Source organism: Fukomys damarensis, unplaced genomic scaffold (genome assembly GCF_012274545.1).
Source record: "Fukomys damarensis isolate Sample0158 unplaced genomic scaffold, DMR_v1.0_HiC HiC_scaffold_21, whole genome shotgun sequence".
NCBI lineage: Eukaryota > Metazoa > Chordata > Mammalia > Rodentia > Bathyergidae > Fukomys > Fukomys damarensis.
The window spans coordinates 28,708,467-28,723,359 of record NW_022900933.1 but is presented as its reverse complement, the minus strand read 5'-3'; the positions used below and the strand labels follow the sequence as shown (position 1 = coordinate 28,723,359).

The 14,893-nt window shown below is 39.9% G+C and overlaps 1 protein-coding gene across 1 annotated transcript in view; it reads left to right on the top strand.

Annotated features, from left to right (window-relative positions):
- Nucleotides 1-14,893, top strand: part of Ptpn21 (protein tyrosine phosphatase non-receptor type 21) — a 61,753-nt gene that overhangs the window by 4,046 nt on the left and 42,814 nt on the right. Inside the window, exon 2 of the mRNA XM_010616334.3 lies at nucleotides 12,888-13,057. Within this exon, the coding sequence (XP_010614636.1) occupies nucleotides 12,888-13,057 (170 nt within the window). The remainder of the gene's footprint in view (nucleotides 1-12,887; nucleotides 13,058-14,893) is intronic.

Below are 14,893 nucleotides of genomic sequence, written 5' to 3'. Positions count from 1 at the left end.
TTTTTTTTTTTTTTTTTTTTGCTTCAAGAGACTGTGAAAGTCTTTATGGCATTTAAGGGGAATTACAGGGGTTTGAAGGAGGTAGTGAGAGGATGTATCAGCTGGGCCAAGGAGCTCCCATGTGGCAGTGTCACCCTAGGAGATCAGCACAGTCTAGAGTCCAGTGTGTAGGCTTAAAATTCATCTTCACAGGAGGAAGACTTATGATACACCAGCTCAATAAAAATGAGTAAAACCAACATGCACGTTGAGTGATCTTTAAAATTTTTATTCATTGTGGGGAGTTGGTACATGTATGTCACATGTCTCAATTTTGGGGGATCCCTTCCCCCATCTACCTTCTCCCAAGTTTGGTGATTTTTACCCCGGGATATGGAGCTGCCAGGGACCCCAGGTTGTGTGCACCGAGCTAAGCTGTGGTCTTTCCGTGGGTAGGTCACGTAGTCAGGGCCAACCAGTAGTTGCTCGGTGAGCGTGGAATCAGAAGAGGGGCCGCTGTGGAGAAATCAGATGTTTTTGTAAGCAAAGTAGTGCCGCTCCCGGGACAGACGTGTGCCTTGGAGTTGGGAAAGTCCTGCTCATTGGGCTTGGCCTCTGCCTCTTGAGAGGGCTGTTTGCTGAAGTGCTCAAGACACTCTCTAATAGAGGCAGAAACATGTGGTGATGAGGACTTCCCGTTACATGTAAGACATTTAGCAGCGCTCCTGGTGTAATTCAGGAGACTCACAGAGTGAGTCTGCATTACTGTTAGTATCTGTGGCTCTGCTGCCCATGTCTCACCGTGCCATGGTGAGTGATCAAGCTCTCTTCAGAGGAATTCCTTTCTTACTTTTATAAGTACTATTGATTCTTCCATTTACTGAGCGTGCGTGCCTGTTTTCAAATGTTCTGATAGTAGGCACCGGCAATCACACTTCCTCCACATTACTACACTGTTACACAGAAGTGTTAGTATGCCATCATGATTTGGTTTTCTGATTTATTTATCTTGGTGTGTAGCCCAGGTTGACCTTGAACTCCCCTGGTGATCCTCCTGCCTCAGTCTCCGGAGTGCTGGGATTACAGGTGTGTGGCTCCACACCTGGCTAGTTGTCATATTTAAACAGCTATTTCTCTGCCAACTGAAAAAAATCATCTGTACAATGTTACCGTTCATTTCCCTCAAAACCAGAGCTTTGGTAGGGGGTAAGTTGTTCTGTTTGCCTGTTTTCTTTCTTTTTAATGCTCAACCCCAATTCTAGGATTAAAAAGAAGGTTTTATGAAAACTTTTGGATTAGGTTTATGTATTCTTCTTCAGGATATATCTGTTTCAGGGATCCTTATTCAATAATAGAAATTTAAACACATTCTTATGGCATTATGGATATTAACATGGCAAATTCTATTTCTTGTATATTCTGCCTTTCATGATTTTTTTGAGGGGGCATTGCAAATTGAACCCAAAACTTGTATATGTTAAGACAAGCATTTTTTATCACTGAGCTGCACTTCCAGCCCTCTCTATGTTTTTTCCCCCATTTTTTACATTTTGAGATAGGATCTCACAGAGTTGCCCAGGCTGGGCTCAAAATTGTGATTCTCTCTCTCTCTCCCTCTTTTTTTTTTTTCTTTCTTTCCAGTGTCGGTGTTTGAACTCAGGACCTTGTGCTTGTGAGGCAGGTATGGTGCCACTGAGCTAAATCCCCAGCCTGAACTTGATTCTCTTGCCTTAGCCTCCTAAGTAGCTGGAATTATAGGCATGTGCCACCATAGTTGGCTGTCTTTCTTGATTTTAAGGTCTTCATTTAGCTTAAATTTATATTTTGGTTGGAGTTTTGATAATTTTTTTTTTTGTGTGTGGTACAAGGTATCAAACAGGACCTTGTGCTTGCCAGGCAGGCTTGGCACCATTGAACTAAATCCCTGGCCCCTTGAAAATTTTTTAATCCTCAGAATGTAGGGAAGTTCTAAAACCATGGAAGTCTTCCATTTTTTTAATGTCTTTATAGTTTATTTTTTTGGTATTGGGAATCGAACTCAGGTCCTTACACATGTGAGGCAGGTGGCAGAACAACTGAGCTAAGTCCCTGGCCCTATAATTTAAATCATAGAGACAATTTTCTTTCAACTGTTTTTGAGGGGTATGTGTGTGTTGGGAATGTCTTCATATGTAGCTTACATAACTATATTTTAAATATAAACTGTATTTTTAAATTAAGTTAAATACTGAGTCACTGCCAAAATTACCTTCAAATTATTTTATTGAAGAAGGTAGGATACCTACCACAATTTTCAAGTTCTTTCTATAACTTTTCAGTGTTAATAAAGTCTGGATTTGGTTACCTGTTGTGATTCATCATAGATCTTCATGAAATGTTTTTAAAATTGTATTTGCTGTGTAATGCATGCATATCAAGTTTTTGTTCTTTGTTTGTTTTGTTTTGTTTTTTTGAGACAGTGCCTCACCATATAGTTCAGACTGACCTGGAACTCACTGTGTAGCACAGGCTGGTCTCGAACACGCAGTGATCCTCCTGCCTCAGCGTCCTGAGTGCGTGGTGGTGCACGGCTGGCTTCAAGTTTTTGTTCTTTAGGGTCTAAGCCTCATTGGAGTAGGAGTATTGTCACTGGTATAGAATAGTGTCTGGTGCCATAAGGTGCAGAGTTGCTGAATCAATGTGTACTTAGCTTAAAACTAGGGATTTTTGTTTTGCATTTAGTTTGATGAGCACGGACAGCAGTTCAGTTTGGTCAGCCTTTATTTGCCCTGTGATTTTCTGCCTGAAGAAAATTGCATGTTTTCAAAGCTCTGTACAGGGGCATAAAGCACCCTTGTTTAGACCTTCCTTTTTCACTTTGAGGCTTCTTCTGAAACCCGCAGGAAGCGGTCTCCTTCCGGTAGCTCCCACGGGAGGATTGCGTCAAGGTGGGGTCAGCCTCCTGACTGTACTTTGAACACATTCCTCTCATAGCTCCTCCTGGAAGATAGGGACAATTCTTGGCTAAGGGATCTTTCAGAACAGAGAGGAATCAAAGATAGAAGGCAAACCATTACACTCAAGCACAACTTTAGAACGTGTTCTTGGCCATCTATGTGTTTTATTTTAAATTAGCGTCTTAGGCATTCCAAATATCCACTGACCTTATCTTGACTGTTAGCTGAGTAGATGTCAGGAATTTCACGTGCATTTCCTTCGGTACTAGACGTTTTCATCTGGATTTTAAAAATAGCTGAAATATGTGCAAGGGAAAAGTATAGTATCTGCAAAATTTTTTATCTTCAGGCTGAATCCTTAGTACTTCAGGTATGTACATTACAAAACTGTTAGGATTGGTTTATAAACAGGGATCATTAAGTATGTTCAGTTAGCTGTCTAACACAAGTAAAATGTTAGATTGGCCTCTCTTCTAAATAATGTTTTCCGAAGTCCAAAACTAACTGTAAATGGTCAAGAATTTTCTTGATTTTTAGTTTTTGTTTTTTGGTTACTTACCTCATTTGATCTGGATAATTAGGCAAGTCATCCCCAGCTCTTTTTATTTTTTATTTTGAACTGAGTTGCCCAGCCTCTCTTTGAACTTGGGATCCTCCTGCTTCAGCCCTCTTCAGTAGCTGAGATTATAGAAGTATGCCCCTCAGGATCTTCATTTTTTAATTTTACACTTAATATCTGTACATACTTATGGAGTATACTACGAATTAGGCAAATAAGTAAAGGAATTTCATGTGCAAACATGGAGATAGTGTGTGTGTGAAAATGTATGTAATAATACAAGTTACTGCAGAATTGGGAAACCTGTTTACTTAAAGAAATACTATCGTGCAACCATAGTTTAGTGTCAAGCAAATTTAAGGAGTGATAATTTGAGATGTTTGTCTTTTACTGTTGGATTTTTCACTTAGGAGACAATGGAGATGTCTTTTAATCTATTATCCATGTACCATAGTAGGGGTTTCTCATGACCACATGGAAAGTGACCTAGGGGCACTTTACCACTGAGTTGCATCCCAGCCTTTTTATTTTTATTTTGACATAGAGTCTTACTGAGCTGTCCAGCCTGGCTTTGAAATTTGTGATCATCCTGCCTCAGCCCTCGGAGTAGCTGGGATTACAGGTGTATGCCCCTCAAGATCTTCATTTTTTTTTTGTACTGGGAATTGAACTTGGGTCCTTGTGCTTGCAATGCAGGCCACCGAACCGCTGAGCTAAATCCCCAGCAAGATCTTCATTTTTTAAACTGACATGTAATATTTGTACATATTTATAGAGTATAATATGATAATTCAATATATTATGTGTAATGGTCAAATCAGGGCATTTAGCATTTCTTTTGCCCCAAACATTAATCCTTTCTATGTGTTGGCAACCTTTGGACTCTTTTTTAGTTATTGTTGAAACATATCATAGATTGTTAGAGGTTATACTTACCTACTAGGTTCTAGAGCTCCTTCCTTCCGTGTTTTAGTACCCCTTGTTTTTTGTTTTGTTTTTGTTTGTTTGAGACAGGCTCTCACTGTGTAGTTGAGGCTGACCTGGAATTTACTATGTAGCACAGGCTGGTCTCGAACTAGCAGCGATCCTCCTGCCTCAGCCTCCTGAGTGCTGGGATTACAGGTGTGTGCCACGACGCCTGGCTAGTACCCCTTGTTTAACCTCTTTCCAGTCCCAGTCTGCCCTCCCCAACCAAGAAGACCTCCATATTTTTAAGAAAATGATTTGCATATAAATATAGTTCTTTCCTTCTCCCATAGAAGCCTTTTTCTCAAAGACTTCCATCTTTAGGTTTGAGGAAAGGTCATCAGGGTATTCATTTCATTGACAGGCCAAGGCGACATACTATCAAGGAAAAAGCTCCTTTCAGGGATGAAAGGAGAGTGGGTGAGTGGGAATTTCTCCACTGCACTGCTGTTCTCCATAAATGTTTATCTGTGCCACCCTGCAGCACCTTTGTGCCCAGCTTCACAGTACGTGTGTGACAGATCTGTGGAGAATGAGTCGATGACTCACACTTCCTTTATATAGTAATCAAATTCCAGGGCCATTTGTGGAGCCCTCTGTCTCATTCTTCTTGGGTGAGACACACTTTACCCAAACACAGCATTTTCTTTTTTATTTACAGTAGGGCTCACTCATCATCTTCTGAACAATATGTTGGGTTAGCAAATATTTTCCAACTTGGTTCTCCAGGCAGTTTGTTCATAAACAAATGTGGCCTAGATTTCCTTTCTCTTTTAATGAACTGAAAGGGTATCCAGACCTAATTATTTTTCTAGAAGAAACTCTGCATGTCGCAAGTCCTATATAAGAATTAGCAGGTAGAAATCACTCACCCATTAAGGGATTTTATAGATTACCTGAATGAGATCCCCCAGAGGTGTGTGGTATTTAGATTTATGACTATTACTTGAGCATTTACTGTGTGAGACAGTTTCCCAAGTGCTTACAAGGTTTTGCTTATATTGGTTCTCCTTCACAACGATCCTGTGAGGGAGGTACTGTACTTATCTCTATTTTATAGATTGGGTAAACTGAGACACAAATATTAAGTAACTTGCTCATGGTTACATGGCAGAAACCTTAACTAGAATAGTTTTGGCGCTTTGAACTCCTTGATCAGCATCTTTTCTTCCCAATATGTGTACCTTTGGGCAAGTGACGGGTAGTCTACTGCACCCCCTTCATGACAGCCTGGGGAGTCCTGGGGTGCTTGGGGCAGAGCGTTTTGGTAGGAAGCCTTTGTGAGCTTGTTCTCTGCAGAGTGACGTGTCAGACTGACAAAGTGCTCCTAGGAGACTTCCCTGCAGGGAGATTTTCCGAAGCAGTATCTGGTTGCACTACTGTGGGATGAATGTATGTGTGTGTGTGCATATGTGTGTGGGTTCTTGTAGAATCAGAATCTGTACCCCAGCAAGGAAAAGTGGTAGAACCAGTGAGTCTGCTGAAGTATGTGCTGCCTTTATCTGTGATCTGGGTCGTTGTGATTTACTCGGGGACACACAGGTGTGTTTACACCTGTTACAGCAGTTCACAGCACCGAGGTGTTTCCATTCTACCATCTGTGAATTTACAGGCTTAGGGACCGGACTACATAAAATGATACTCCATTCCAGTTCCTCTTCTGTTGGTCATGCTCCTATTGCTTTCCGTTTATTTGTCTGGTTTTTCAATGAGACTTTTGTTTTTGGAGTAACGAATATTTTTATATGTATTTATTTATTATTTGAGACAGAGTCTCATGTAGTTTAGGCTGGCCTTGAACTCACTGTGTACCCAGTCTGGCCTTGAACTCATGACGATTCTCTTGCCTCAGCTTCCTGAGAAAGTAGAGATTTAAGAACAGAAATACAGAAGTTTTTTCATGTGTATCTGTTAAGAATTTTAACAGAAGTAATTTCCTTGATTTTTTTAATAATCCTTACATCTTTCAGAGTAATACTAATTTAAGAACAATGCAGCTGCTGTCTTTTAAGGCAATGGAAAATATTGAATAAAATTCTTCCAAGCAATAGAAATGAACCTTGACTAGATTTTTTTTCAATTTTATTTTTTTTTCTCATTGAGTTTATTGATACATTATAGGTATACAGTACAGTTACATTCATCATTGGGATCTTGTACCTTTACATGACAGGTCTTGGTTCTCATTTTTTCCCCTCTAGCATTTCTCAGTATCGGGCACACCTTGTATTTTGCTTACAGGAATGTAGGATCCTATGTGAGAGTGGAAATTTTGTTCTGTTATTCAGTACTATATCACTAGTACCCAGAATGGTGACTGACACACAGTAGGTGTTCAGTCAATATTCTCTGAATGATTAAGTGAATCTAAGACAGTGTATTTTCAGTAACCTAAAGACTGTATAAAATAGATTAAGAAACAAGTATATTGTGTAGTGGGGCAGGATTAAAGTCAGAGCCTTGTACATGATACCAAATGCTCTTCCACTGAGCTATATAACCACAGACCAGGATGTGTGTGTGTGTGTGTGTGTGTGTGTGTGTGTACTGAGGTTTGAACTCAGGACCTTGTGCTTACAAGGCAGGTGGTAGAACCACTGAACTAAATCCCCAGCCCCCTTTTTTCTTTTTAGAGACAGTGCCTCACTATATATTTCAGGATGGCCTTGATCTAACTATGTAGCCTAGGCTGGCCTCAAACTTACAGCAGTCTTCCAGCTTCAGTCTCCTGAGTGTTATAATTACAGGTGTGGACCACCAGGTCTAGCTCAGAATATATATTTTTAAAAAATTAACAACTGTGTTTCAGAGTCATTATGTTCTTTATAGCATCTGATCATCCAGAATTGTAAATAGAAAAGATACAAGCATTTCACTGTGTATGTAATGATCCTGTTCATGCCTTGGTCCTTTTCTCCATAAATCTCCAAAATTGGCTTTTAGTTCATGCTAATTCATTTAACTCTTTTCCATACAGTTGAATGCCACAATAATACAAATCTGACCACTCAATGAGTTCAGTTATTTGGACTTCAGTCCATAAAATTCAGTACAAGTAGAAGACCGAGATGTACTTTTGATTGTTACTTTCTTGAGTCCTCATTTATATGTGACAAGTGTAGTGATATTGTGTATTATCACCTTGGGTGTAAATTACATAGTGTATTATTTGATTGTGGTTAAGAATGGAATAACAGCAAAGAGAAAAGGAAAGAAAGCTGCCTGCTTTGAGGCAGTGTGACCAGTGCCATCTGTCAAAAGGAAGAAGCAGGATGCTTTATTATTTATGGCAGATTCCATGTAGAGGTAAGTTCAGGGCTTGAATTAGGTTAGTACTTGTTAACTACCCATGTTAGATGATCTGTGCCTGGGATAGACTTCATCTAGGACTATCTCGTCTCACCTGTCTCCTGACAAAAAGTCTTCCAACTTTCAGTGTGGTCTAAGAAAGGCATCAGAATGAAATTATATTTGCTTTTTATCTGTGTCTAACTTTTATCAAACCCAGTGCGTCAGTGACTTGAAAAATCCTCCAGCTAGTTTGCGTGCCCCTCCTCTCTTGTTTTTAAAATGCTAAGACCAAAAAGACTTTAGACAGGAAATGACGGGGGAATTAGGAGGAAGTTTGCATTTTGTCAGGACTTGGACCTGCCCGTGATCGCTGGTGTGCTCATAGGGGACTGCGGCTGGGGTCACCGTGCCTTTTTCCAAAGCTCAACTTTGTAAACTGTCTTTTTCTCAAAATCAAAAGCGTGATCATTGAATCATTGGTTCTCAGAGTCGGTGTCACTTCATTAGAGTGAGTCAACTCTAGTGTCTGAAAAGAAGCCAAGTTCCGTTTAACTTTTGTTTTTAATTGCTATTTACACAGCAGGCATAGTTATCTGTACACTTTTGAGGGAGCAGCTGTGAAAAACATTAAAGTGATGACAAAATCATTGAATAAGTATACTAACTAATGTGGTTTGTTCAGAACCAGAGGAAAGGAAGGGAGAATGTAAAATATCTGACAATAATATTGGTAAAGTAACATTTAAAGTAATAAGTCAAAAAAAAATTTTGTGTTTTGGTTTTTTGAGACAGGGTCTCACTATGTAGTTGAGACTGACCTGGAACTCACTGAGTAGCCCAGGCTGGTCTCGAACTCACAGTGATCCTCCTGCCTCAGCCTCCCGAGTGCTGGGATTACAGGCATGTGCCACCATACCTGGCTTGGTCTGGAAGATTTGAGAAGGTTCGAATTTAGAGGCTTCTGTTGGAATATGTTTTTCACAAGTAAGAGCAGCTTGCTTTCATCACCAGTGAGAGCTGGCAGCAGGAGAAGCCATCAGACATTAAGCTTATCAAGAAGGCACTAGAAGTTGGGTAACAGAGTCCCATGAGGCATGAACAAAACCAGTGATTAAAGGCTGGTAATCAACTTTCATTACAATTAAACCAGGCCCATAAATAGTACCAGGACAGGCAAATCCAGAAGATTTGGATTTAAGGAAGAGGAAACACTCGATTGTAGGGATGTATCCTAGAGACCAAGTAGTGACAGTGACAGGGTGAGTTTCCCTTATCTGAAATGCTTGGGATCAACAGTGTTTCAGGTTTTGGAGTTCTTCAGATTATATAATTTTTTTTTTTTTTTGTATGGGGGATCGAACTTGGGACCTTGCACTTTCAAGTCAAGCAGTGGAACCACTGAGCTAAATCCCCGGCCCACTAAACAATATTTTTAAAAATAATTTTAATAATCACTGTGTATTTTGATCACCCCTTATCCAATTAAATTTTGTTTTTGTTTTGTTTTTTGAGACAGGGTCTCACTATGTAGTTGAGACTGACCTGGAACTCACTATGTATCCCAGGCTGGTCTCAAACTCACAGAGTGATCCTCCTGCCTCAGCTTCCCAAGTGCTGGGATTACAGGTGTGAACCACCACGCCCACCTTAAATTTTTTTTTTTAATGGGTGAACTAAATCACTTAAAAATGTAATGGTTTTTTAGTAGCAAAATGCATTCACATAGTTTTACCCATCTAGTGTTCATATCAAGTTGAGAGGGAAATGTTACTTTATTTTATGCTTGAGAAAATGGAACTGAACTGATAATATTTTTTTTCAATTCATAGCCAGTAAGTGACTGCTGAAAATCCAACTCAGAATTTAGACCTTTAAGCATCAAGCTCTTGGTATTAAGCTCAATGTTGTGTTCTATGAATTGCAGTTTACTGTAAAGAAGCAATAGTATTGTTTTCTATAAGTGTAATACATTTTCTGTTCTTATGGCTAATATGCAGTTTCTTTTATAGTGAATTATCAGAGCATCAGAAAATAATTAATTAGACTTTTGTATGTAGTAAAGCATGTTTGGATTTTCAAAAATTTGATGTCCATGCAGCTTTTCAAGCATAGGATTTTTTTTTTTTTTAAACAGGGTCTCTTTAGGTGGTTTAGGCTGGCCTTGAACTCATGATCTTCCTGTCACATACTCCTGAGTGCTGGATTACAGGTGTGTACCACCACGCCTGGCAAGCACAAGTCTTTTTTCATAGAGCTTTCTCTTGTGTAATGTTGGAGGGGCAGTGTGGTATGCTGTAATGCTTTTTTTAAAAAAATTTTTTGTACCGGGGATCAAACTCAGGTTCTTGTGCTTGTGAGGCAGGCGGTGGAACCACTGAGCTAAATCCCAGGCCTGTAATGCTTTTCAAACTTTAATGGCACAAGAATTGCTTGTATTTAATTGCTTTTTAGGACCTGGAAAGTTTTCTAGGTAATTCTGGTAGAGATGGTCCTCGGGAAACAGTATCTGGGGAAACACTGATAGGACTATGTACTGCAAAAGTCATTGGTAGTAGGCCAGGTATTTAGCCCAGTGGTGCCACACCTGCCTTGTAAGCTCAAGGTCCTGAGTTCGATCCCTGGCACGCACACACACACAAAGTCAATGGTAGTGATTTGACCTACAGTAAGTACCCCTTCAGTTCTTGGCATAGAACTTGGTACATAGTAAATGTTCACAGTATTCTATTTGTAGGTGATGGCATGGTTAGCAACTGAGAAGCCAGAGAGTATTTGTTGTTTTCATTAAACCACATATACTCCATTCCTTTATATATAGGAATTGGCAGATATGAAAGGACAATGGACAGTTGTCTTGTGGAATTTATATGACAGACTAGTAGTAAAGGTCCAATTCTTCCCTTGTAAAAAAAAAAAATTAATATCGAAGGCATGCCTGTGCTATCTTCCTTGCTGCAAATTAAAAAAAAAAATTTTTTTTTTAATTTGAATGAGGTTTACAGGGCAAGGAAATGGACTGATTATTATTTCTCTGTTTTATTATTGATCTAAAACTATACTAGCCAGTGCAGCTACAGTGTCAACTATTTAATTTAAATGAATTAAAGTTAAATAACAGTAGAAATAGTGTTTCTCAGTGGTATTAGCTGCCTTTCATGGGCTCAGCAGCCGCCTGTGGCTCCAGGTGCTCTTTACTGGACAGTGCAGATGTGAAACGGGTTCACCATTGCACAAAGTTCAGTTTCACAGTGGTGCTCTGAAGTCCAGAGCAACAGAGCAGTGATTTTCTAGTGGCCTTGATCTGTAAACTGATTTTGAGGTAAATATTAGCAGTGTATTAAGGCTGTCACTTCAACTTTAAAAATTTTTTTTTTTTTTGAAATAGAGTTGTGCTAAGTTTACAGGTGGAATTCAAACTTGCAGTCCTCCTGCCTCAGCTTTTCTCAGTACTGGATTATAGATTTGTGCCACCATACCTAGCTGTATTTCATACACTCATACCCACCCCCCACTCTGTGTTACTGGGGATTGAACCTAAGGTCTTCACATGGAGCTATGTCCCCAGAACTTAAAATTTTTTATTTTGTTTATTTTTGGTACTGGGGATAGAACTCAGGACCTTGCACTTACAAGGCAGGTGGCAGAACCACTAAGTGAAATCCCTGGCTAGAGTTTGTTTTTTTTTTTTTTTTTTTTTTGGTACCAGGGATCGAACTCTGGCCCTTGAGCTTGCAAGGCAGGCACTGGGACTACTGAGCTAAATCCCTGGCCCTAGATTTTTTAGTTTGAAACAGAGCCTCACTAAGTCACTGGGCTTGAATTTGAGATTCTCCTGCCTCAGCCTCCCAGAGTGCTGGGATTACAGGTGTGTATCATTATACCTGGCTTCATTTCCATTCTGATGTGCTTTAATACCTTAAGATTGAATAAGCCCTGGGCTACTATTGATTTACATTAACAATTTCATTATACAGCAAGTGGAATCTAAGTACTAATTCTGAGCTTTTTTTTTTGGTACCAGCGATCAAACTCAGGACCTTGCACTTGCAATGCAGGTGGCAGAACCACTGAGCTAAATCTCCAGCCCTGTGAGATTTTTTTTAAACCTCAGAGTAATACATTATTTTACTGCATTAAGTATAGCGTTTCATGTGTGTGCATGTAAGAGCAGGAGAGAATTCTACATTCTTTTAATTCAGAATTCATTGTCTACATTAAAGTGTTATTTAAAGCATTATACTTGCTTTCAGTGTATATTTAATGAACTGCTGGGAATGAAGAATAGGCAGTTTCATCTGTGCTAAGCAGAATTTGTAACATTTATGTGAAATAATCTATTTATAGAAGCCAAATACAAGAATACTGAAAAGTTGAGTTGACACCATTGGTTAGAATTCTTTAAGTAGGACACCTTTTATGCTTTTTTTGTCTTTTGGGACATGGTCGCACTATCTTCTAGGTTGGCTTTGAACTTGTTGTGTTGTCCAGGATGACCTTGACCTAGCAATCCTCCTGCATCAGCCTTACAGAGTGCTAGGGTTACAGTTGTGTGCTACCATGCCTGGTTTTTCTTTCACACAATTAATTATGATATATTTGTTGTTTTGGATATTGAAAAACAGAAACAATATTTTCAGTACTTTGTGTTCTTGTTAAAACCTGTATGTAAAAAATGGCTTCTCAGCCTTTTGGCTAAGATCAAGTGGAAAACCTGTATGTAAAATTATGTAGCACTCACTGCACTCTGATGTCCAGGCCATGGATGCTTTTTTTTTTTTCAGAGACCAAGAAGGGATGTGCAGCAAAGAATGTTGCTCAGGGGTAGAGCACTTGCCTGGCGTGCTTGAGGCCCCAGTACAACCACCAGTACCACAAAACAGACAGACAGACTGACAGAAAAGAAGGCAGGGAGGAAAGAAAAGAAAGAATACGCAGTTGCTTTGTTTCTTAACCTTTGTTTTCTGAACACAAGTACTGTGAACCGTTAAAGATAGATCCTGCCTTTTTGCCCTTCAGGTCTTGCTGTTGTCCCTTTCTGAGCAGAAGGCAACAGGAGAGCTGCCACTCTGTCCCAGGTCGTGGGTGAGAGTGACCCAAGTCATTGAAATCCTTTGTGCATTCCTGGCGCCTCCTTCAGTGACCTTCTGTCTTTCCAGGTCACTTACTTCAGCCTCTGGTACTACAACAAGCAAAACCAGCGCCGCTGGGTAGATTTAGAAAAACCTCTCAAGAAGCAGCTGGATAAACACGCGCTGGAACCTACCATCTATTTTGGAGTGGTGTTTTATGTGCCTTCAGTGTCACAGCTGCAGCAGGAGATTACCAGGTGAGAAAGTATACACAGCCTGTTTTTTTGCAAATAATCTAGTGAGATTAGGAAAGTGAAACTAAGGTTGAAGGAGGAAGATAAAACTCTGAAACTTTGCCCTCTCACCCTACACTTTTGTCAGCCTATTACCAGGGGGTTCTGGTACTCAGTATGTCATCAGAGTTTTACTGCTTGTCAGGTGAGTAACGGGCTCACTAGGTACAAAGGAACGATTAAAAAGGGCAAATGCTGTTTTTACCCTGGCTGTAAAGTCTTCTTAGTGGAGTTACCTTTTATTGTTTTGTTTCTGATGCACTGTGACAAGTAAACGAGAGAAGAGATTTTCAAAATGTAGCTTCAGAATCTGTGTTCACTCCTCAAGCAAATATGGGGAAGGTTCTTACAGCTCTCTGACTCTAGAAGCTGTATTTATAGGCAATACGAGGAAGAGTGTGTGTGTGGGAGCCACAGAGAGGGAGAGGGAAGGGGTTTGCAATCAGAAAGTGTTGACCAGTAACTACTCTGTGAAGGCCCAAAAGTGGAAAGGGAAGAAGATATTAAGAAGGATGCTAAGGGCCAGGGATTTAGCTCAGTGGTTCCAGCGCCTGCCTCACAAGGGCCCGAGTTCGATTCCTGGTACTGCAAAATAAATAAGTAAATAAATAAATAAAACTTGAATACTTGGGGCCTAGAATGTGGATCAGTAATAGAGTGCTTGCCTAGCACAAAGCCCTAGCTTGATCCGCAGCCCTTGAAAGGAAAAAAAATTTGAATTCTTGAGCTTGCCCAAGTTCTCTAAACCCACAGTACTTTATGTTTTTAAGCCTCTGTGACTTTGCTCTGGAGCCAAGCTGGACAAGTTCCCATATGCTGAGCATACTGTGTACCCTTCCATCTTTGGTCTTAGTCTTGTATTTACTTATTGCAATCATCCTATTTATCTTTTTTTTTTGGATGCTGGAGATCGAATTCGGGTCCCTGCACTTGCAAGGCAGGTGTTGGAACCACTGAGCTAAATCCTCCGGCCCCCTGTTCATCTTTTGTGTAGGCACATCTTTTCATGTGCCTACATGAAGTTCTGTGACTCCCAGGCTGGAATGAGCATTCTTAAAATTGCTGTACTTTTGTTAAGAGATCAGTTGTCACCACCCCTCATTGTGCTCTTTTGTGTATATATCTTATCTTCTTCCTAGATTTTAAATCCATGTTTGTCTTTAGATTTCCATTTCTTTTGAAAGCTAGGCAGAACCTGGTACAGCCCCATGCTTGTGGAATGCTGTTTGAGCCTACAGTTAATTATTGGAAGAGAATGGAAAACCAAAGAAGTTGAAAGGATCAAGGGTAGAGAAAAATAAATACTGACCGTGAAGCTGGTCTAAAATATAAACGTTGAAGAAAGAAGTGAAAAGCAGGAGAAAAAACACGAACTGATCTTGCACTTATTTAAACATTTATTGATGATATACTGTGAGGGTCTAAGAATCATGTTGGGTAGTGTGGGAGATGAATACACAAATGTGTATTCTTTATTTGGACCCTGGAGGAGTTGCTTGTAGTCTGGTGGAACTGGCAGTTCATGTAGACAAATAATTACAGTATCCTATGTTAATAAATGCTTTAATTAAAGCTCTGGGTTCCTAGGTGTGGGGCATAGAGAACTTGAACAGGGAAGATAAAAAAGTTGGCTTTTGATTTTATAAACTCTAGAAGGGATTTTTAGTTAGAGGGACGAACCATGAAAAGCAGAAGGAAGAATGAAAGTCTCAGGTATTATGTGGAGAGGCAAGAGGTTTAAAAAGCAGGCTTGTGTTAGTCATAAAGTCCTGGGACCATGTGGAAGACCTTTCAGATTTT